This window comes from Leuciscus leuciscus, assembly GCF_965113295.1.
Source record: "Leuciscus leuciscus genome assembly, chromosome: 21".
Taxonomy (NCBI): Eukaryota; Metazoa; Chordata; class Actinopteri; order Cypriniformes; family Leuciscidae; genus Leuciscus; species Leuciscus leuciscus.
Window position 1 is genome coordinate 29,320,614 of NC_138745.1, and position 23,277 is coordinate 29,343,890.

At 35.6% G+C, this 23,277-nt stretch overlaps 1 protein-coding gene and 1 long non-coding RNA gene across 2 annotated transcripts; one reads left to right on the plus strand and one right to left on the minus strand.

Annotated features, from left to right (window-relative positions):
• Positions 1-1,255: 1,255 nt before the first annotated feature.
• On the minus strand, positions 1,256-20,106 carry st6galnac (ST6 (alpha-N-acetyl-neuraminyl-2,3-beta-galactosyl-1,3)-N-acetylgalactosaminide alpha-2,6-sialyltransferase). The gene is made up of 10 exons (XM_082151646.1): positions 19,991-20,106; positions 18,319-18,689; positions 13,903-14,167; positions 8,646-8,811; positions 6,569-6,743; positions 5,488-5,626; positions 4,664-4,767; positions 4,384-4,467; positions 3,890-3,989; positions 1,256-2,431 (listed from the first exon to the last, which is right to left on the minus strand). The coding sequence occupies exons 2-10, from the start codon at positions 18,468-18,470 to the stop codon at positions 2,261-2,263; spliced, it is 1,356 nt and encodes a 451-aa protein (XP_082007772.1). The 5' UTR covers positions 18,471-18,689; positions 19,991-20,106; the 3' UTR covers positions 1,256-2,260.
• Positions 20,107-20,282: 176 nt separating this feature from the next.
• LOC309485061 lies at positions 20,283-23,079 on the plus strand. Its single transcript, XR_014201037.1, has 2 exons — positions 20,283-22,747; positions 22,791-23,079. It is a non-coding gene; the product is annotated as an uncharacterized lncRNA (long non-coding RNA).
• The last annotated feature ends 198 nt before the right edge of the window (positions 23,080-23,277 follow it).

The following is a 23,277-nucleotide window of genomic DNA, read 5'->3' on the forward strand; positions in this document are numbered from 1 at the left end:
ATGTTGACAACAGTCAGTGTACAATATATACAGTGGTGACAAGACGCTACCTTGTGGTGTCCCAATTGAAGTAAAGCGGACGTCAGATAATATGTTCCCCACCTTTACTCTTTGTGGCCGCCCACTCAGGAAGTCCAAGATCCATTTAATTAGTGATGAGTTTAGCTGGAAGTTATCTCTAAGTCTGTTTGCTAAAAAAATTTTGTTGGATTGTATTAAAGGCTGATGAAATGTCTGCAAATACTACGCGAGCATGTGTTTTACACCCCTCCAGGTGTGTATACAGATCATTTAAAAGCACTACAATGGCATCATCCTTCCCCCTGCCAAATCTGTCGGCAAACCGTAGAGGATCAAGGGCATGTCTACAAGAATACATGATGTGTGTTTTAACGATCCGCTCAAGTGATTTAACTAAAAGAGAGGTGAGGGCGATGGGCCTATAATCCTTGGATTATACTGTGCCACTGTGCAGCGGCCTGTGTAAGAAAAAATGATGTGGACGTCGAAGATCTCAAAAATGGAGTTTATTACAGCATAGCAGTGGCAAGGTACACAAAGCACCTTGGGTTCACCGGCGTTAGAATGGACCCAGAACATCCAAATCTTAAACTTTTTATCCTATTCTTAATGTAAATTAAGTTGCTCTTGTTGCAACAACTGTGGTCTGTATGTTAATGAAGTTGTGACACCCCATTGTCTGAAAAGGTTCTCTGTGTCCCACACTCAATCCCATTCTACCATTGACTACCATTTGTTCAGGATGTGATCAACCCAAATGGTGAAGAAACAATATAACTTGACTTTCTTTCATCTCTATGATAATTAAGCCATTTTGGGGATGAGCTCATTCTAAAATATATTTTGGAGTGGAATCTGGGTCGAGGCAGACTACAATTTACTTACACCTGTAAACACTGTGAAGTGGTGCAAATATTTAGTTAAGCAAATTTACATTACATTTTGCCAGCTCACACCATAGGTACATAGATACTTAAAGTGAAGATGATGAAAAGTCAAATAATACCAGGATGGATGCTGAACATTAGATTTGTAAATCTCTAGAGACATCTCTCTAAACACACAAGCACCCTCTTTTTTCATTTTAAAGGGTTAATTGAGTTAACTAACCAAAGTTCTTTTAAACCAAAAAATATATATGTATAAAAAAAAAGAAAAAGAAACACTATACAAGTGAGGGCATATCCAATGCATTGTGAACAAAATGGAGGCATATCATTTATAACCAACAAGGCCATTTTTAAAGATTTATTCTGAGCTTAAAAACCTGTAGGACCATCTTTCCATTTTCTATTAATTAGGGTCAGTTTCCAAAAACCCTTAACCGTTTTATAAAAGTGAAGCCATTTTTAAACTCTAAACATGAGTGTGGTGAATCACTAAACCAGTTAATTTGACCAGAATGAACATAAGTTAAATTATTCGGTAATAAAAATTATTAAATACAATCAAGAGATAGCATCAAGTGACCAAACAGATCTTAACAGGATAGATACAATAAATCATAAAAGAAATTCACATTTTGATTCAAAAAGCTTGTGAAGTCAACATAAGATATTGCACTTTAAAACTTCCAAGTAAAGTTAAGCTTTAAACTTAACAGCATACAAATTCCTCTAAAACAGAAAACCCTTCTTGATTTACACATGATGCAACAAGTGCATTTTGGATGAACCATATATAAACACATACCTGATTAAAGGAATATGATTAAGAATATAAAATTTAAAATATTCTCTTTGGTTGATTTCTTTTGATTTAGTTTGATGTTCTGAAGCCTTTAAACTCTGTTTCTCTCACACACAATGGTAGTCCATCATTTGAGAAGTCCTAAGGCACGTATTACATTAATTCTTGTACGTGGTCAAAAGCAACATCTCGATTAATCTCCCCCAGCCTTGATCTGAAATGACTTCATATGTGTGAACAAATAGCGTCCAAGAACAAAGAGTTACTTATGAACTTTAACCATGTTTACAAGGCCTCTCCCCATGACACATTAGCCAGTTATTTGTCTCTTGTGAATTGACTTAAAAGATAAGCAATCCAGAGCGTTCACTACGTAGCTTTTGTACGTAGTTCCTTGTTGAACAACAATATATGATCTTTATCTTCCAAAGCAAAAATACCTCGTACAGTTGGGAGGATAACAGGTTTGTACTGCACACGCTTCCCACAGGCTTTTTCAGTTCTGACAGTAAAACATCTCATACAAAGTGTGGCGTCCATCCATTTGTGCTCACTGGCGCATGAAAAGATTCATCAGTCCAGCCTGATGCAGCTCTTGCCACAACCTCATTTCCATGCGCATGTCATGGTTGGCATAAAAATGCACTGGATGTCTCTGTTTGTCATAGTAGTGGTCTGAATACAAGCTGTAGTCAGGGGTCATGAACCCATAAGCATCAACCTGTTAAAAACACAAACACCATATAATCACAAACTTTCACAAAGACAAATAAAGTATGTTTTATGCAACCCAAGCTCATTGGAAATACAAGCAAGGTGGCATTTCTGTAAAAGGATGTTTCAAAGTGAAATGTACAGTAAGTGGAGCTAAAAGCGCAGTTGAACGTAAATCTGGCAACTTTTTATTATTTTGGTTTTGTGCATTTTGCAGCAGTTCGGAAATTAAAAAAATTCTTTAGTGTTCAATTTTAGCTTGAAACTGCAGGGAATTGTATATAGAGGGATGCACTTCCAATAAGCCTGAGTTTTTTTTTATGATGCCAATACAGCCTGTCAGGTGAGTCTTTAATATGTAGTTACGGTGGTCAAGTCAAGTCAAGTCAAGTCAAGTTTATTTGTATAGCGCTTTTCACAATACAGATTGTATCAAAGCAGCTTCACAGTATTAAATTAAAATAATACAACAAAGTTTGTTTCAAGAGGGATTTATTGATTGATCAAATTAAATTAATATCCCCAAAATATCCCCAACTGAGCAAGCCAAAGGCAACAGTGGCAAGGACCCGAAAAACTCCATCAAGTGACCTAATGGTGTCCTAAAACTCCATCAGGTGACCTAATGGAGAAAAAAAAACCTTGGGAGAACCCAGGCTCAGTCGGGGGCCAGTTCTCCTCTGGCATTTATGAGCTAGAGGCCGGATTGTAGTTTGAACTGTAGGATTATATGAATGCCTGGCTGAAGAGATGCGACTTTAATCTAGTTTTAAACTGGGAGAGCGAGTCTGAGCAACGAACAGTATCAGGAAGACTATTCCAGAGTTTTGGAGCCAAATGTGAAAATGCTCTCCCTCCTTTGGTGGTTCTGGATATCCTAGGTATGACCAAAAGCCTTGAATTTAGTGATCTTAAAGAGCGCAATGGATTATAGGGCGATAGAAGATCCGTTAAATAGACTGGAGCTAAGCCGTTTAGGGCTTTATAAGTCAGTAGCAATACCTTGTAATTAATACGGAACTTTATAGGTAACCAATGCAGTGATGATAAAATCGGTATATTGATATTTTCTTGATCTCGTAAGAACTCTAGCGGCGGCATTTTGGACTAACTGTAGCTTGTTTATTGAGGATGCAGGACAACCAGCTAATAAAGCATTACAGTAATCCAGTCTCGAGGTCATGAATGGCGGTCAGCTGTCTGGTTAGACTACACATCTAATTATGTGAAATAAGTGTCACTAAAACAGTGTTCAAACTTTTTACAACTTTTGCTACTGAAGGTGTTTCCATACAATTTGAGGTATAAAGTTTTACTGTCTGTACTAAACTGTCATTAGGGTCTTATCAATTGTGACCTCCTCTAAATGGATGGATATATGGGTGTTTCTACATTTTACAGCAGGGCACACTTATAAGACACATGTCTGATGTCATTAAAATCTCAATAAAAAGTTTAAACAAACCTGGTCACATGTATGAATGGCAGCCAGGAGCATTACTGCTCCTGTGGACGGCCTGTAAATTCTTCTCGCACCTGTTTTCAGAAGATTCGAATGCAGGAACCTTGATGATGAAAAAGAAAAGTTATAAACGTAGATATTTACATACAAATGAAGACAAAACTAAACAAAATATACAACATTTATAACATGCCGCTTCCAGTTGATTGCAGCATTCTGTGGTCATATGTGTGTGTATAATGACCACTGAACTGTATAATTGACCGCTGTCTCCTGCAACGGATTTCCGCTATAGCTGTGCCAGATTAATGCGTCTCGTTTTACTCTGTGGGATCTTTCTTCTCATATAATTTCAACTCAGATCAAGTCGTCATGTAATAAGCGGGATAATGTGCAGTCAGCCGCTCTGTGTTTCTTGATCTCCCTGTCTGGGATTAATTTAGCAATAACGCCTGGCTGAGTGTACCTTATCCCTAGTCTCTGTTTGCAAAGCTTACCTGTTTCTGAGGTAACGGATAAAGTCTGGGTGGTAGATTTTGAATTTTTCTACCGTCACATCTTCACCAAAGTATGTAGGGGGACTGAGAGAGATATACATTACAATTAAATTGAGTCTTATTTGTGTATACAATGTACTGTATTATATAAACCCAACTAACATTGTTTATTTTTTTACTATTTATTTACAATAATGAATAAAAACATTTGTATTTAGATTGGACTGTATCTGTTATAGCGATCAAGGATACGTTTAAGGAACTATTCTTTTATATTTACTTTTTGCTGCGCTCAGGGCCTTTATCAATTGCTGTGTGTGTCGAAGCCGCCCTCATAAGAATGTAATCTCGGTCATGATCTGGCAGGAAAATATACCTGGTCTCCTGAACAGATGGAGATCAAGATAAAGAGAGAGTTAGCAAATAACAACGTGACTACTAAACATACAAATGGGTGTTGGATGAACTTGATCAGATTGTAGTCAAATGACTATTTCACTCTATAATAATTTTGACAAACAGTGGAGTTACTTCTGGTCACACTTTATATTAGGGGTCTTTACTATGCGCTTACATCAAAAAAGAAATACATAGACATGTACATACATACAGTACAGACATACATACATGTTTTGAAGTGGGATACGGGTCATGGTTTGGGTGAGTTAAGGGAAGGGCCAACAGTGTAATTATAGATGTAATTACAGAAATTAATTTCATACTTTTTTTTTTAGGTTATACTTTATTTTAAGCTGTCGTTGTTACAGTGTAATTTTATATTTAAGTACTGAGTAATATTAACAACTACATGTACTTACTATAGGGTTAGGGTAGGATTAGGATTTGGTTGAGGGTTAGTTGCATGTAATATGCCTAATTTACAGTTAATACTATGGCAAGTACATATAACATATGTAACAAGGACACTAAAATAAAGCGTTACCTTTTTTAAAATACAAGTACAGTGTAAAAACATGCATGTACACAAGTGCATTGTATCAAATTATTAATTTAAATGTTAGAACATGTTTAAAGATACTTAATAAGCGGAGCACTACGTCTTATCTTTGTGTGGACGTATAATAGTCTGACATCATTGGTTACCTTTGATATGGGTGGACCTCTGTAGCCTACGCCAGCATAGCTACGCATGGAGTTTCGCATGGTGTTGGTTGAGAACGTGTAGAATGATGTCCGGGATCCCACATCTTCCTCAAACCCCTTAAGAGCCGCACCATTCACCCTGAAGATGGGAGACAGAAAAAGAGAAGCATTGTGATATTGATCAATAAACCGTTATTTTCTCCCAAATAAATAGCCAATTTTAAACTGCCTGAAATGAGTCGTCATTAATTCCAGTCTTATTTTCTGCCTATGGCCTTCATTGGTTGTCCGCGAACAATGTCTACTTTGACCCGCCCTTAAACACTGTAGTTGTAGTTGAGGCCAGGAAGAGTTTAGTTTATGTTGTAGATAGGCTTGCAGCAGTAGTCAGTGTTACCGGAGTTACACTGTGTTCGGCAATACAATGATTACATTACTTGGCCACCACGGCACGCCACTGTCATAAACTCTCCCCCTCCCCCTGCTGTTATCGGTAATACCGGTGCTGTCTTAAGTTTATATACCCGTGTGAAAATTTCCTCACCGTGACATCCCTATTGTCAACATGTTGAGAAGATGCTGTTTTCTATGCTGTGAAAGCAAATCCACTTTGTAGGCATTACCAAATGATGAGGGCTCACGCTCAAATTGACACGGTAAAACCAACGGCATCTTAACTGTGTATCGAGTGCTGAGGAAGCCTCTGGAGCTGAAATTCAGATATGGTAATGGGCGGTTTGTTTCCGACATGGGCTGTAAGTGGTAGACCAATCACAACAGACTAAGCCATCTGACCAATCAGAGCAGAGTCGGAAAGGAGGGGTTAAGCGAGACCAGATCCCTGATCGAACCGTTTCAGACACTGTGAGAAAAAAGGTGATTCTGCAATGTATATTATGAGAAAATTTGCTTTTGACATTGGATGCATGTAAACCTATTGTAGAAGACCTCCAATGCAAAAAAAATACAAATTAGTAAAACCAGACATGCAAACTGCTTTCTTTATAAGATTTGCATCATTTTGAGAAGCACTGATATACTGTAATAAACATCTGTATCTCTTAATGATCAACCTCCTCACCTGAAGACATAGTCATGTTCATCGATCTCCTTGCCTTTTCTTGAACCATTCAGTATTCCGCCGTTTCCCACCACAGCACAGCGGATACACTGGGGTCTGTTCTTCCTCTTCTCCCAGTCATCAAACATCAACCGATTTGCGGTTGTATTTAAAATTCCCAGTGACCTATTCAAAACTGTGAACAACACACACACACACACACACACACACACACACACACACACACACACACACACACACACACACACACACACACACACACACACACACACACACACACACACACACACACACACACACACACATTTTGGTCCAGCATGTTACACACATCACGTTAATTTAATCACTATATAAATTACATTAAATAATTACAAGTAACTCCACAAATCAATTACACATTAAATATATTTACTTCATGAGTATGAAGTCAGAAGAGTCAAAAGGAAATTAAATCAATAAATCTTTTAAATATTCAAAAGAAAATAAAGGTATTTATTTAAAAATATATATATTTTAAACAACAAAAATGTAATAAAAATTAATTATAATTAGTAATATTTAATGTAAATGATTATCGTTTAAAACATTTCATATAATTTGGCACAAAACTCGGTTGACACTGGATTTTTCAAATAATAAAAAATACATTTAATAAGTTTAATTTCTTATTTCTTAATTGATTCTAGAAATGTTTTATTCTATGCAGTCTGTATAAAATGTACCATCAGAAATGTAACTAGTTTTTTCCCCCTATAATGCCATGTTACAAGTGCTTTGTTGTTTTTTTATGAGCAGTGGCATTTTCCATCCTGTTTTCATGTTTGCTACAAATATGCAATCAAAACAGCTACATAATTACACTGTAATCTGAACAATTCAATTTTTTATATATATATATATATATATATAATAAATGATTCAAAATACCGTCAATACCCATGCACAAAAGTAATGGCGTGCTAATGGTTATATCCTCCAAGACCCATAGAATTATTATAATTTTTTTACATCAATACATTGTTTTGAGTGTAAGAAACAAATGGAGAATAAAAAAATAAAATATATATATATAATATATATATATTTTAGTATATATCCAATGTAAGGAACACCAGAAAATGAAAACAAGACTCTATAACCAAAAACAAAACAAAACTGTATATTCAGTATACTAGTTATTGTTTTCTATAACTTGCTCTCTGTAAAACAGATATGAGAATAACGTTGGAGAAGATTTTGAGAAAATGTTTATATTTGCATTTTGTATGCATACTAGTGCCTGCATTTCATGGGCGTTTTATGTAAATCAGGGTTTTCAGGACTTCAACATCTCCAGGAAACTTTTACCTGAACCAAACTACGCACAAAGATTTCTACAAAGAATTTCAACTATGGTATGAAAGATATTCTATTAATATCTAGAATAACCTATTCATTGTCTCTAAATAGCATAATGAATTAGCGTATTATTTGGGCAACATGTAACAAAAACGAAGTAGCTATAATTATTTGAGTAATAACTTGGCAACATTTTCATAATATCTCATATTATGAAAATAATATTATGAAAATAAATAAATAATTTCTTCCCTAAAATGCCTAATAAGCTTGCAGTAAGTCCTGGTGTCCTCTACAGTGGACATGTGAACTGATGCATGTCTCATAACAGAAAGTCATAATCTGATTTGAAACCCCACTAGAGTTGTCTTGAGAGGTTAATTTACGACCAACAACATGAAAATTAGTCAGATTTAAATAATTACAAAACATCATATTCCCATAAGAGTGCTGAAGTTAGTCATTCGGTCAATGTCAGTCAAAGACCAAGTAGAGGGAGTTGTCATGGTGAAACCTCCAAATATTTTGTATCTGTATAAAAAGCATTTGAATGTTTTTCTTTACAGGACATCTAGACTTAAAACTGTGGCTGATATGGTCTCAAAAAAAATTTGCTAAAACAATGTCCTCTACAAAGGAAAAAACTCCATTGCTGGGTCTCGGAGGATAAAACACCTTGGACAATAAAAACACTCTAGGCAAGTACATTTGAACTTTTTGGAAGACTAGCAGAACACACCTTCAATATCAACGCCTCCCCAGCCATGTGCTCCCCAGTAGTGACTCAAGCGTTGGTACTGGTCTGGGGTGAAATGCTTTGCCCATTGAAGCACTGGAATACTGTGTAGAAACATCTCAGAAAACGGAGTCTGAGGCACACGCTTCCTAATGTTGTTGGGACAGTTCTGAGAGAGAGAGAGAGAGAGAGAGAGAGAGGGGGAGAGAGAGAGAGAGAGAGTTAATTTTCTTAATTTTTAAAGAGTGTTAATTTTGTTAACATTGACAATCTTCAAAGTTAGTTCTAGGCTGTGGTAAGTTGCAAAAAAATGCTGCATTTCTTTATGAATTGGAAAGACAATAATCCAGGGTTCCATGTATTTTTACATGTCCTGTTATAAAATAAAATGAATATATATATATATATATATATATATATATATATACACTCTAAACAAAAATGGTGCTAAATAGCACTAAAAGTGGTTCATTGGCTTGTAATCATAGGGGAACCACTTTAAGTGCCATATAGCACCTACCTTTGTCAAATGGTGCTATGTAGAACCATAAGAGGTGCCATATAGCACCTTAACCACCCCAAAGAACCGCTAAAGAACCGCTGAAGAACCAAACTGGGCTTAAAACTGGGCTTAACAGGTTCTTTATGGTAGTGGTGCTATATAGCACCTTAACCACCGCAAAGAACCCCTGAAGAACCGCTGAAGAACCATTTTTTTTAGTGTGTATATATAAATATATATATATATATATATATATATATATATATATATATATATATATATTTTTTTTTTATGAAACATGATTGCTTGAGATAAAACATGTTTGTAAAGGGCACTGGTGTAATAGATGTACACTACCATTCAAGTTTGGGGTCAAGTTTTTCACGTTTCTACGTTCAAGGCTACATTTTTTGTTTATCCAGTAAAAACTGTAGTTTTCTCAAAACATCAAGATAATACGTTCTTTCTCTGAAGGAGAGCTACATTTTAGTCTAACTGGAAAGTAAGGCTTTAACAAAGAAAATATGGTCCCCCCTACATGTTTTAAAGGGGAAATGAAACGTCCATGTTCTGGCACTTGTAGTAGCTACATATATTAGAAAAATCACCTTGCCAAAAATTTTACTTTAAAAAGTTGTTAAAAACCACAGATATGACAAAATTATTTTCGTAATTTCTAGCTAGCGAGTCGCCATTTTGGAGTGACGTCACAGCCTACGTAACGGGGTTGGTTGGTTCCGCTGGTGAGTGAAGAGAGTGAAGCGTTACTGGACCGGACTGAATACGCAATTGATTTGAAATGGAGGAAGACGAACTTGAAAGACCTGTTGAGCCCGTGTGTCCCATTACTTATGCATTTGAGTCGATACGGCGTGGGAACCGAGCAGTGGTACGTCGCTATGTCGAACAGCCGGTGATACATGGCCGTAGCCAGCTATGAGGTCACCGAGATTTTTTTACATTCAAAAATAAAATTTCAAGCTCTCTGAATGATTAATTAGCCGTTTAAACCACCTCATATGAGTGTTTGCAATTCATTTTGCTGCGAGAATCTAGCGCAGTGAACGGGGCTTGAGGGCGCGGGTGCGATCCAGTGTTGCCAGATCCATCTAATAAAAAGGTAGCAGTAGTCTTCTGGACTTGTTTTTCTGATTTAATGTCACACTTTAGGAAGTTATTAAAGTGGAAAGTTGCATGTTAGGGTTCGTGATATATTAATCTTATTTCCAAAACACAAGCTTTGAACTTATTTCGGATTATTACATAAAAAAAAAAAAAAATTGTTGCTTGTTTTTCGTAGCAATATCTGGCAACATTTTACTGTCGGCATTATTAAAAAAAAGCTTATAGAAAAACTGTAATTGCTGACAGGAAGATACCACGTTCGGTAAGACAAACGCAATGATCATCGTGATTATCTGTAAGAAATGTATAACACTATCAAAAACAATAGCACAATACAGATCTGTATGTTACAGAATGAAGCAGGAAGACGGCTTTTTTTATTGAAGAGTAGGATTGAAGAGTAGTCCACACACACACACACACACACACACACACACACACACCTGTTGCCTTTGGCTTGCTCAGTTGGGGATATTTTGGGGATATTTAATTTAATTTTATCAATCAATAAATTCCTCTTGAAACAAACTTTGTTGTATTATTTAAATTGAATACTGTGAAGCTGCTTTGATACAATCTGTATTGTGAAAAGCGCTATACAAATAAACTTGACTTGACTTGACACACACACACAAGCTATAACGTTAGCAAATAACCTGTAAATAGTTTGTAACGTCTGTAAAATGTAAAACATTATATTGAATAAATTATTTCACAAACATCTACAGTGTGCATGTGCAGTTTGTTAACATAACGTTAGACGTCGTCTTTTTGTCTGGTACTTAAGTTAGTTATTTAGCTAGTTCATGCTTACAGCTGTTAGCTAACAATGACTGTACCTAACGTTAGTTGTTCGCTGGTTCGACCAGCACATCATGCATCTTGTTAACGAGCCAGTGTGATGCAAACATGTATAAGAGGTTTGACATGATAATATGATAGCAGATGAACGCTTTTTATGCGTAGTTTAATGTTAAGTTTTATGTCTTTCACTGCGTTTTACTGAACTCAGCCCAGAGCCTTTAAAGCCAACCAACCCCGTGACGTCACATGTTAGAATACTGCACAATGGCGGCGCCCTGGCCGCGAAAGATATAACGTTTTTTTCTTTTTTCTTTTATATGTTTACATTTATCATGTTTCTTATATAATTGTTGATTATAGTGGAAATCCATTTTGTAAATCATGTAAACTTGATTGACTGCTTCATTTCCCCTTTAACACGTTGAAGACCTTTCTCAAACACAAAAAGTCCCTATTTCATTTCTGGAAGCCGGGCTAAATAAGCAAGCACTGTTACTGCAGTCAGATATCAAATACAGACATTAAAGAATACATGAAAATAATATTTCAGTAATCACACTGGTAACTTCTATAACAAAGTAAAATCTCCAGAGAAGTCATTCAACTCATTTGATATTTAGAAGGAAAAATATTGATTAATACCTTGATTATAATCACTCATTACATATACATTGAAGCAGAAGTGGATTCCAATCCACCCCCTTCACTGTAATATAGTGACATTTTATTACAACTTAAAATACGTTTTTTATTTTAACATATAGTATTTTAAAGTGTAATTTGTTACGGTGATGACAAAGCTGAATTTTCAGCATAATTTCTCCAGTCTTCAGTGTCACACGATCCTTCAGAAATCATTCTAATATGATGCTGATTTGGTGCTGCACAAGCATTTCATATTATACATTTTGGAAACCGTTGTGCTCTCATTTTTGTGTAAACCACGATAAAAAATGTCAGGATTCTTTAATGAAAAGAATTCAAAAGAACAGCATTTATTTTAAAGGACAAGTTCGGTATTTTACACTTAAAGCCCTGTTTTCAGATAGTTTCTGATGAAATACAATGGTTAAGATTGAAATTTGGACAAATGCTGCTGTCCCGAGAATTTTAGGTTTTTGTGGTAGCACCCCCCACCTATACAACGGTTGCATAGGTGCACTGGAAAAATCGTTCGTTTACAAAGACGTGAAACTCACCGAGTGGTCAGGGGTGTTCACTGATATGCTCACACAAAAATCGCTGCAAAAGATGCTTTCAAACAGGTGTTTTACCATTCGTTGTAAAACTGCGGACCTATTTTTCCAAACGCCTCACACCCGTGATTCTTCCGTTGAGAGCTTGAATAATAGACTCTCCAGCCCGGTTGGTGGCGATAATGCACCTTTGCCAATTGCAAGCAAACCACGGGCATTTCATTGAATACACAGAAGAAGCAGAAGAAGAAGCGGCGGAGTAATACCGTAAAGGTGCTGCGGTCTCACAGCACGTCCTATACAAGTCAATGGAGTTGGACTAACACAAAAACCTAAAATTCTCGGGACAGCAGCATTTGTCCAAAGTTCAATCTTAACCATTGTATTTCATCAGAAACGATCTGAAAACAGGGCTTTAAGTGTAAAATACCAAACTTGTCCTTTAAATACTTTACTGTAAAAAAAGTCTTTACTGTAATTTTTTTTATTTAAAGTCAAATGCATCCTTGCTTAATAAAAGTATTATAAAAAAATTTTTTTTGTTTTTTTTTTTAATCTCACTGAACCCAAACTTTTGAATGGTAGTGTATGTATTTTTTGATTATAGAGCAGATGGGTTTCACCGGTCACAGATATTTTATTTTGGGTCATTTATTTTAGTATTTTTAATCTGAATAAAATACTGCCGTTTTGTTGTGATAGACCATAGGTCAGTAACAGGCGGACCGCGGCCCGGGTCCGGACCCAGAAGCCGTCCACATACAACTGCGAGGCAGCTTTCTCCACAATGAACTTTATCAAAAATAAATATCGTTCCAGGCTCACGAATGAGCACCTTCACATGCATGAGAATGGCCCTGACTCCATTCAAGCCCAGGTTTAAAATCCTGGCAAGACAAGCTAGAGCTCAATTCTCTCACTGAGCAAAAAAGTGAGGGAGTGGGATATAAGATGGGAAGAAAGTGATACTCTAAAACTGTTCAGTTGTTAAGATGTGTTGAGATTTATTATCTGTAAAATTGGTTGAGACTGTTGAGTCAATATGTGAAACAGAAAAGGGGACATTTTTCCTCCCTTTATTTAATTTTTCTGAAGTTAAGCACTTTTTTTGAACATGCCCAATTTTCACATTTTATGTATTTTCTTATTTTGAAATGCAGCCCTACTTTTATATAGTTAATGAGAGAACATTATACATATCTACATCATTCATATATGTTCAGTTCTACAGTATGTTATGTGACAATAAATATTGTCAAAAAGTTTTTGAATTTTACTGAATTCATTTGATTAGTCAGTCAGGTATTGATAACATGCAGATGTTGATACAACTACTAGGCTACTTGAATATATATCACACTAAATAGTTAGACATTATGATCTTCCGGACCTTTGCTTCAAGAAATTTTCCTTTGCTTTAAATTTTAGTTGAATACCCCTGTGATAGACTAACCTTTACTTACTACAAACTTCCGCTGGCTCTTCGCTGAATTTGAATGGCCACTGCATTTGTACAAACACTTGAATAAAACTGAATTTAAGCAGGTTCTTCTGGAAATTACACTCACTCACAATACTAACACAGGCACGATAGTTCACAATACTAGGCCAAAAACCGCAAATAGACACTCACTGTTTGTGATGGAAGGTCATCCGTGTAATACCGGTCACCAAAAAAGTCTGGTTCAGTGGGTTTTGTCTCATTTTTTGGCATTGGCTTTAAGGAGTTTGTGTTTAAATGAGCTTGATCAGACTTTGCGCTGTTTTCTAACACTGATGAATCCTCAAGATCTGATTGCTGGGCTGATTTTCGCTCCAGTTCTTCAGCAGTGTCTAGTTCATTCTCAGCAGAATGTTGATATTCCAAAGAACTGTTGTCACTCTTGACAGAATATAACCTGCGGGCAAGAAAGAAAAAAAAAAAAAAAAAGTTTTTCACTTTCTAACAGTAAGAATGAAGCTAAGAACAACCAGCTCAAGTAAAGAGGCCATTAGTAACAGCCCATCCACTAAATCATACATCAATATTCCACTGTTTTCCATGGAAAGACAGAATAGAGCTTTTATCACCTGTTGATATCCGATACATCAGCAAACACACCTTGAACAACAAATATGCAGCATATGCCTGCCAATGACTTAATAACTGGGGCACGCATTCAAGACAACAAAAAGCAAATTACTAATAAGAGAAATGTAATCAAACTAAATACATATTAATATCTCGCAGAGGTATGATGATCAAATGACAACACAAGAAAGAGAAAATATCTGAATGCCTTTTTTCATTATTGCTTCACTGTGTGTAATCATGTAAATGGTTGGGGAAATTATTACTATCATCATACTACAAAATCCTAAAGATATTTCTGAAAAAAAACCCCAAAAAACCCAAAACAGTGATTAGAAGCAGTATTATGGAAGCTTGTTTCTGCCACTGAAAAAAAAAAAAAAAAAGTAATTGTGACTTTTTTTCTCACAATTGCGAATTTACATCTCGAGTTATGAATTCAGAGTTATGACCTATAAAGTCAGTCTTTTTTTCCTCAGATTTTGACTTTATAACTCGCAATTGCGAGTTTATATTTCACAAATCTGAAGTCAGAATTGCGAGGAAATAAAGTCAGAATTGCGAGATTTGCAATAAATTTGCAATAAAAAGTTGCTATTTTCTTGTAAATTTGTCTTATTACTTGCCGGAAACAAGCTTCCATATAACACTAACACTTCACTAAATAATAATAATAATAAATCAATTACAAACACTGTCACATTATTCTCACACTTAACAAGAGCTCATTATTTATCCATTATTCTCACACATGAGTTATTATTATGACGTGGATACTGGCACAACAGGTTTTCAAACTGCAATTTTAAAAGGCCACACAACTTCTACAGAATCACAAGTTGTAATGCCAGCTAGTATAATGTGTAATTTCCTGACATTCTGTTTTTTTTTTTTTTTCAACCATGCCTGTGATAAAATTAGAGCTTTGCCCTTTTAAAAGCATCTGGGCTACATTTCACATAACAGACCCTACTTTCAGAGCAATGATTGTGCACTTCTCTAGAGAATCAAGCCAAACCATGATTCTACGCCTGACTGATTTAAAGGAGCAGCAGTAAATCTCAGGATGTTTGTTTCTGTCCCTTACTGGAGAACAAAGTAGAAAACTTAGGAATATCCAAACTCAAACTCTGTCTCTAACGCTTTTAGCTGCTCGCTTGAACGTTTATAAGCCGCTATTCTCTGAGAAGCTGTTTTTTGGAACAATACCTATTTTGGAAAGCGCTGTGCAAATAAATAGAAATCCAAAAACCTCCCCCTCCCCCTCACTACAGAAAACAAGGGCCGAGAGAGCAAAAGGACATGAAATCACTTTCTTAGCTTCTGACACCCGTCTCCATAGCAATAGCGAACATGCTGAAATAATTAGCAGAGGAAGAGCACTGTGATCATGGCTCTCTAGAGATAACATGCGGACTATGACATGGCACATTTGAAATTTTCCCAATTATATTTTATGGATTTGACATGCATTAAAATAGGGCTGTCAGTCAATATATTTATTTTATACATAATATTATTATTATTATTATTATTATTATTTTTAAATAGTTTTAGGTCTTAAAGCCAGGATTAGGCCTTTGTTCAATTAGGACAGTTACGTAGCTTTTATAAATGTGTTTTAGAAAAACAAATTACTTTATTTTAAGTTATGTCACTGCAAGCTGCTTTCAGTTAAAACATATAGTGCTGGGCGGTAAACCGGTTTCAATTTCGAGACTGATATGTATTTTTCAAAAAAAATCATATGTTGTGAAACAGCTGCTGTATATTCAATGGCCATGAAGAGCGCTATGAAGAGTGTATAAAGAGCGGACTTCTATTAACTGCATACCCTTCTTACACTAATGGTTACAACTTTATAGTATATATATATATATATATATATATATATATATATATATATATATATATATATATATATATATATATATATATACTATATACACACACACACTACTGTTCAAAAGTTTGGGGTCAGTAAGATTTTTAATGTTTTTAAAAGAAGTATCTTCTGCTCACCAAGGCTGTATTTATTTGATTAAAAATACAAACAAAAACAGTAATATTGTGAAATATTATTCCAATTTAAAACAGCTGTTTTCTATGTGAATATACAGTAAAGTGTAATTTATTCCTGTGATGGCAAAGCTGAATTTTCAGCATCATTACTCTTCAGTCTTCAGTGTCACATGATCCTTCAGAAATCATTCAAATTTTTATGATGAACATTTATGATTATTATCAATGTTGAAAAGAGTTATTTACATTTTTATTTCATGATGCTATGATGAATATAGCATGCTATTCAAAAGAACAGCATTTATCTGAAATCTAAAGCTTTTGTAACATTAAACACTACCGTTCAAAAGTTTGAGGTCAGTAAGAATTTTAATAAAAAAAATTTGGGGAAATAAATAAAATAAAGTTGTTAAATAAGTTAAACTGATCAAAAGTTACAGTAAAGACATTTATAATGTTAGAAAATATTCTATTTTAAATAAATGTTGTTCTTTTGAACTTTCTATTCATCAAAGAATTTAGAAAAAAATGTGTACACAACTGTTTTCAACATTGATACTAATAATAATGAATGTTTCTTGAGCATCAAATCATCATATTAGAATGTTTTCTGAAGGATCATGTGACACTGAAGACTGGAGTAATGATGCTGAAAATTCAGCTTTGATCACAGGAATAAATTACACTTTACTGTATATTCACATAGAAAACAGCTGGTTTAAACTGTCATAATATTTCACAATATTACTGTTTTTTTTATTGTTTTTTATCAAATAAATGCAGCCTTGGTGAGCAGAAGATAGTTCTTTTAAAAACATTGAAAAATCTTACTGACCCCAAACTTTTGAACGGTAGTGTATAGTGCTGGACGGTAAACCAGTTTCAATTTCGATATATATATAAATAAACAACCATTTTTTTTTTTTTTTTTTTGCAAAGATGTACATAAATTGGGATCACAAACAGGGAAAACAAATAAACAAACAAACAAAGAAGCAAAACAAAACCAATACAGTCAGGAACTGACAGATGCGTGCGTTTGTGTGTGTGTGTGTGCGTGTGTGCATGTGTGCATGTAAAGGTAACTGGGTGGACGTGTCACAGTGCATACTTTGAAGAACAAGAGATAGATGGAGAAGAAGAAAAAAAAAGAAAAAAAAAAAAGGAAGATATATATATATATATATATATGCAAATAAACATACATACATAAACATGTATAAGTCAGTATATGAAAACAAATAACAGATATAAATAAAACAAATATAAAGAAATCAATCAGTGGTAAGGATTGACTACTAAAAATACTATAACGTCTACTACTACAACTACTACTTCAACAACCACAACTACTACTACAATCTCTACTTCTACAATAACTGCTACAACTACAACCACAACTACTACTACAATCTCTACTACTACATTAACTGCTACTACTACTACATCAGCAACTTGAATAATGACAATGGTATAAATACTTGATAGTAATGATAATAAAATAACAGATGGACAAATCTGTAAATAATGTAAAGTAATGTAAAACAAAAGTATAAGTAATAATATTAATGATAGTAATGATATTAATGATAGTAATGAAGAGGTGAGGGGAGGTTGGGAAATCAGGGAGAGGACAAATAATAATAATAATAATAATAATAATAAGAGGAAAAGGAAAGAGCAAAAAAAAAAAAAAAAAAATATATATATATAAGGAGTATATATATATACATACATATATATATATATATATATATATATACATATACATATACACACCATAATAATAATAATAGTAGTAGTAATAATAAGACTAAAAGAGGTAAATAGTGATAATTATAATATACTCATATTGATAATAATAATAAAATAACAACATTAATAATTATATATAACAACCTTTATTTTTAAGAGTGTAAAGAAGTCCACATGGCATTTTAAGAGATCTGTCTTTACCTGTAATGTTTCATGGTGAAGCTTTGGAGGGTCATCACGTGCCATGGCACTTGGATCTGCAAAGCCACGCACACCACGATTAACGTCAGTATCGCGATTCCCAACAATCCAATGAACCACAGCAGAAGCCTCTGAGGCAGCTGGCCTATCATCGTGCTACTTTCCTCGTGCACAAGTTGCTGAGAGTTCCCCAGAACGTCTGGTCACCATGTAAGCACATGAGCGTTCTCCTGAGGAAGAGGAGCTTTGATGAAATAGGGGTTTGAAAGCGCTCCTCGAGGGGAAGGGTTGGGAGGATCGCTGCTTGTTAACTAGTTCATTTTTGAGCTCCGGCTTTCACACGTGGGAGTCTCCAGCACCACCGAGGATATCTGTGAGAGGAAGAAAATAAATACAATGGAGTAAAACTCCACATGGCGGTTTCTACGCTATTAATCCTGTTTTAATTAAAGGGCCTGGCAACCCAGGAAGATGTGATCCTAGTTTCAAAGTGCACCTTTGCTCAAAGAGCATTTCAGATGCTAATTAATGGTGTCAGAAAGACTGCAGGATTTGACAAAGGAAGAAACGAGAGGGAACGGGTGAAAGACGGAAAGAGAGAGCGTGAAAATACCATACAGACAGAAAATGGCTGTTTTCGGAGTTGTATACAGAAGAGGGCGAGGAAAAGAATGAGCTATTGTGGTAAAATTGCTTGTTAGCAACTCTTCCCCTGAGGATTTTTTCTAGGAAACCAGCATTACTCCCTCAGGAAATATTTCCTCATGACCACATCTCCTGCCGATGAGTCTGGAAACACGTAACTTCACAAATCATTTTGTATCCAGACCAAGTATGCAACAAGTAGGCCTAGGTTTTAGCACATGAAAACTGAAAACCAGTTTTCTCTAGAGTTCACAGTCAGGCTTTGTTATTCACTAAAAAGAAATCACATTAATACAAATAGAACTACATTAACAACTATTTGAAAGTCATTTATGCAAAACTGGAAACACGACTTGTATTGACCTTATGCTATTCAACATTCATGAACTAGTAATTATCATACCTTGAAGGCTCACCAACCACATCTAGAGTGAAAAATCTGAAAAAAAAAATGCTCTAAAAGTTTCACTTGGGTTGTTTAACAAAGTTTAATTCTCCGATTCGGTCTCAAAAACGAGAGAATAAAGCTGAATTCAGAGGCACAAAGCCTTACATTTTTCTTTTCTTTTGAGAATTCCTGCATTTCTTTTTCTGACATTTGTGGAATGACAAGAATGCTATTTGTGTGAATCAGTGTTTTAGTGAGTAGAAATGCTCCAGAAACGTGCTGTGCTTTATAAACTCAGTCTGAGTAATGTCTAAAGATTTAAATTATAAACCAAAATCCATCTCCTTTAGGAAACTGCATACATTTCTCTTTAAAATGCATTAAAGGTAGAATTAAATAAAGAAAAGAATACAAAATCTCTCCCAAAATGCATAAAAAGCCAATGAAACTTTAAAAAAAAGTTGTCAAAGCACAAAAATAACCATTTTCCCACTACATCAGACAAAGTAACTGTCACCATATGTAACATTCAGAGACAGCCGACTCGCTGCAGTACTTAAACTCAAGAAGAACTGACAGAATATGTGGACAGAGAGAGGAAAGAAGAACTGTAAAAGAAGTTAAAAAAAAGTCTCGTACCTGAAGGGAAACTCCTGTCAAGCAATGAGAGGGGAAGTCGAGCTGCAATGTGCCTAGTTTAACAACACAACTCTCAGTCACTCTCACACACACACACACACACAGGGCTGGAGAGGCGGGCCTATTGTGAAATGAGTAACAGCTGCTAGCAATTGGTCAACTCCCCTACCCCCCTCCCCCAAAGGAAGACATAAAATACAAGGTTAGAGAGCTGGTTACTTCAACTCAAGAGCTTGGTGATAACAGACAACAGCAAACAAAACAAAGTCAGCTGACGTTCAAAGACAGACCCTGGAATGTGCAAACGTGAGCGTTCAGGCATCATGGGACAGACATAAGGAGGATGCATGCACCAGTGCAAAAACTACCCACAAAACAACATGCAGTGACATGCTGAAGGCACCCCATGTTCAAAGAGCCTGATAGTCTCTTTATCACAACTTACAGCTGCCTCATTTACATACAAGGCAGTTATCATCACACCGTCTCACACAGCGGCCCCTCAGGAGAGCAAAAACAGTCACATTAGACTGATACAGAAGTAAACAGGCTGCATGCAACTCGTGGTCTGCAAGAAGCTGCAGAAAACAAATGCAGTGCAAAAGGGGAAACACCATATGAGGGAAGTGTAAGAAATGTGGGTCAGACTTTCCTGCAAATGGATGTGACTCGGATTGACATTGACATTATTTATTTAGCAGACACTTGTATACAAAGTAACTTACAAATGACAAAGCGGAAACGATCTGAACTGGGGAGAAAACAACCTAACCTAAGTACAGCTCTAAAGCGGAAGTGAAAGTGGGTAGTTGAGATAAAACGCCTGTGAAGTTTTTTTTTTTGTGTATGAATGTTTGGTGTCGGTAAGATTTGTTTTAATTCTTTTATTCAGCAAGGATGCATTAAATAGATCAAAAGTGATAGTAAAGATATTTAGAATGTTACCAAAGTTTCAGACAAATGCCGTTCTTATGAACTTCCTATTAAGCAAAGAATCCTTAAAAAATGCATCAAAAATATTAAGCAGCACAACGGTTTACAACATTGATAATTAATAAGTTTTTCTTGATCACCGAATAAGCATATTAGAATGATTTCTGAAGAATCGTGTGACACTTAAGACTATAATATTACTGCTGACTCTAAAAGACTTTCTAAACTTTTGAACGGTAGAGTATGTATATGGGAAAGTGCATATTTTATGTCCCATAACTGGTCACCAAAAAGTTTTTTTTTCACATTCACTTTATCATTTTAAATAAACGGCGGTGTGTCAAATACATTTTTACAAGTATTAATATTCCTGACCTTTCATGAAGTCATGAAACTGCATGCACATTATAGACAAGAAAAATGATGACTAATATTTAGTCCATCTGAAGTGCAGAACAGTAGAAAAAGGACTTTTATGTGCAATTAAAGTAGGTTAGTTTGGAAGTTCATTCCACCAATCATTGTGGAACAATTTGAATCAACAGTTTCACACAGAACTAGCTTTAAATGTGAAGAAAAGAGCTGGTTGAAAGAGGACAATTTCTGCAGGGGATAAAAACCAAGCAAAAAGCACCAGATCTTGAATGCTCAGGGAGTGGACTGTGGAGAACTGGAGTGATTATGTAATTGCTGGCTTTTGCCAGAGGGAGAAAAAGAAAAAAAAAGAAGTCAAACAAACAAATTTTCAAGATTTATTTTCATACTGACAAAATTTGTTACTTCACTGAAAAAAAAAAAAAAAAAAAACAGCTATTAAACTCAATGATCAAAATACATGTGTGTAAAGAAATCAAATTAAGAGCTACATGTTAAAGGGCACATTTAATTTATTTAAAAGCTCAGACATGCAAAAACAAACATTTTAAAAACACATAGGGAGAGTAGTTTGAAGGCGAAATGATCCAGACATTATTTAAGATAATAAAAGTAGTGTTTTTTCAGACCACAGTTACAAAAGGCCAGGAAAATGGCGACCGGCGCTTGGCTATTAAACACTACACACAAAAGAATGGTTCATTGGCACGAGTGGGACTGACACGCACTGGCCATGCCAACCACGCTGCCATTCAAAGGCAGAAAGTCAGCCAAGGACCTGCATCTGCTGCCAATCTGCATCTGACCTTCACCAAACGCATCTGAAACATTCTCAGAATGTTTTAACGCTTTGAACCTCACACTAGGGTTCGAATAAATTGCATCCAACTGACTTTGGATACACACATTTAAGTGTGATGTCAACAGGTGACTCATGAAATTATGCCTCAGAGAAATCTCAGTATTTACGCTTGAGCCACATGACAGAGCCTCCTGTATTCTGCAATGGGTCTGCAGTTTAAGCTTACTCTGGCGTTCCCTCTCTGTCCTCAAATGAGACACCTGATCCACTCATTAGAGAACAGGAATGAGGCACTTTTCACTCTGACCTTTTCGATGTGGTTCCGTTGACTAGACCGCTCACAAATCAGTAAGAATCTGATATACAAAATCCATCAAACAATGGTACAAGAAAGCATTGTCTAACATTGGACAGGAAGTTACAGCTCGCACGCGTAGTTCAACTTTCGATAAGCAATTTAATTTGCCTTATATATCAACTTCTCTGACAAGGGTTGTGTTTTGTAGATAAAGAGAAGTTTTTAAATAGAAGTTCTCTTTTGAATACAAAACCTAAAGTTGCCCAAACGGGATAAACATCTGGGTCAAATATTCCCAAGATAATAGGCCAAACATTCAATGATTTTCTGGACTGTGCCATTTTTATTGGCTCTAAATGTTTTAGATAAGTGGCTTCTAATAAAACCAAAAGGAAGGGACCTTGTAGAAAGAAACAATGGAGACTTGTGGTAGTTTTGAAGCACCACCCCCCCCCAACCTGCCACCTTAACTCCTGCTGAATTCCTCTCTTGGATCGACCGCTTGGTATATATTGCAGAGAGAGAAAGTGATTGGAGGATTGGCATTTAGTTGTGCTTGAAACCACAGAATGAATAACATGCATGCTATGTCTCATAGTCATTCCCACATAGACATAGTCATTTCACCAAGAGAGAAGTGTTCCAAGATCAACATTACAGTACATTAGTGGAAGAACAACACTCCTGTAAATTAAAAACAAAATCATTTCCTGGTTTTCCACGACTGTGGGAACCCTGTATGTTGATTCAGGAACATCCTTCTTGGCAAATCACAGTCATCTTGTCCCGTGACGTTCTGTCGAACCCAGCTCTGATATCCCAAATTATACTCTTAATTTTCTATCCATCTGATATTTTTATCTACCCAACTTTCTACAT

Coding starts and splice junctions, on each gene's coding strand:
- st6galnac (XM_082151646.1), bottom strand. CDS start 18,470: ATGATAGGCCAGCTGCCTCAGAGGCTTCTGCTGTGGTTCATTGGATTG. Junction 14,168..18,318: donor TTCACCATGAAACATTACAG/GTAAAGACAGAT, acceptor TCTTGCCCGCAG/GTTATATTCTGTCAAGAGTG. Junction 6,744..8,645: donor GGGAGGCGTTGATATTGAAG/GTGTGTTCTGCT, acceptor TGTTGTTCACAG/TTTTGAATAGGTCACTGGGA.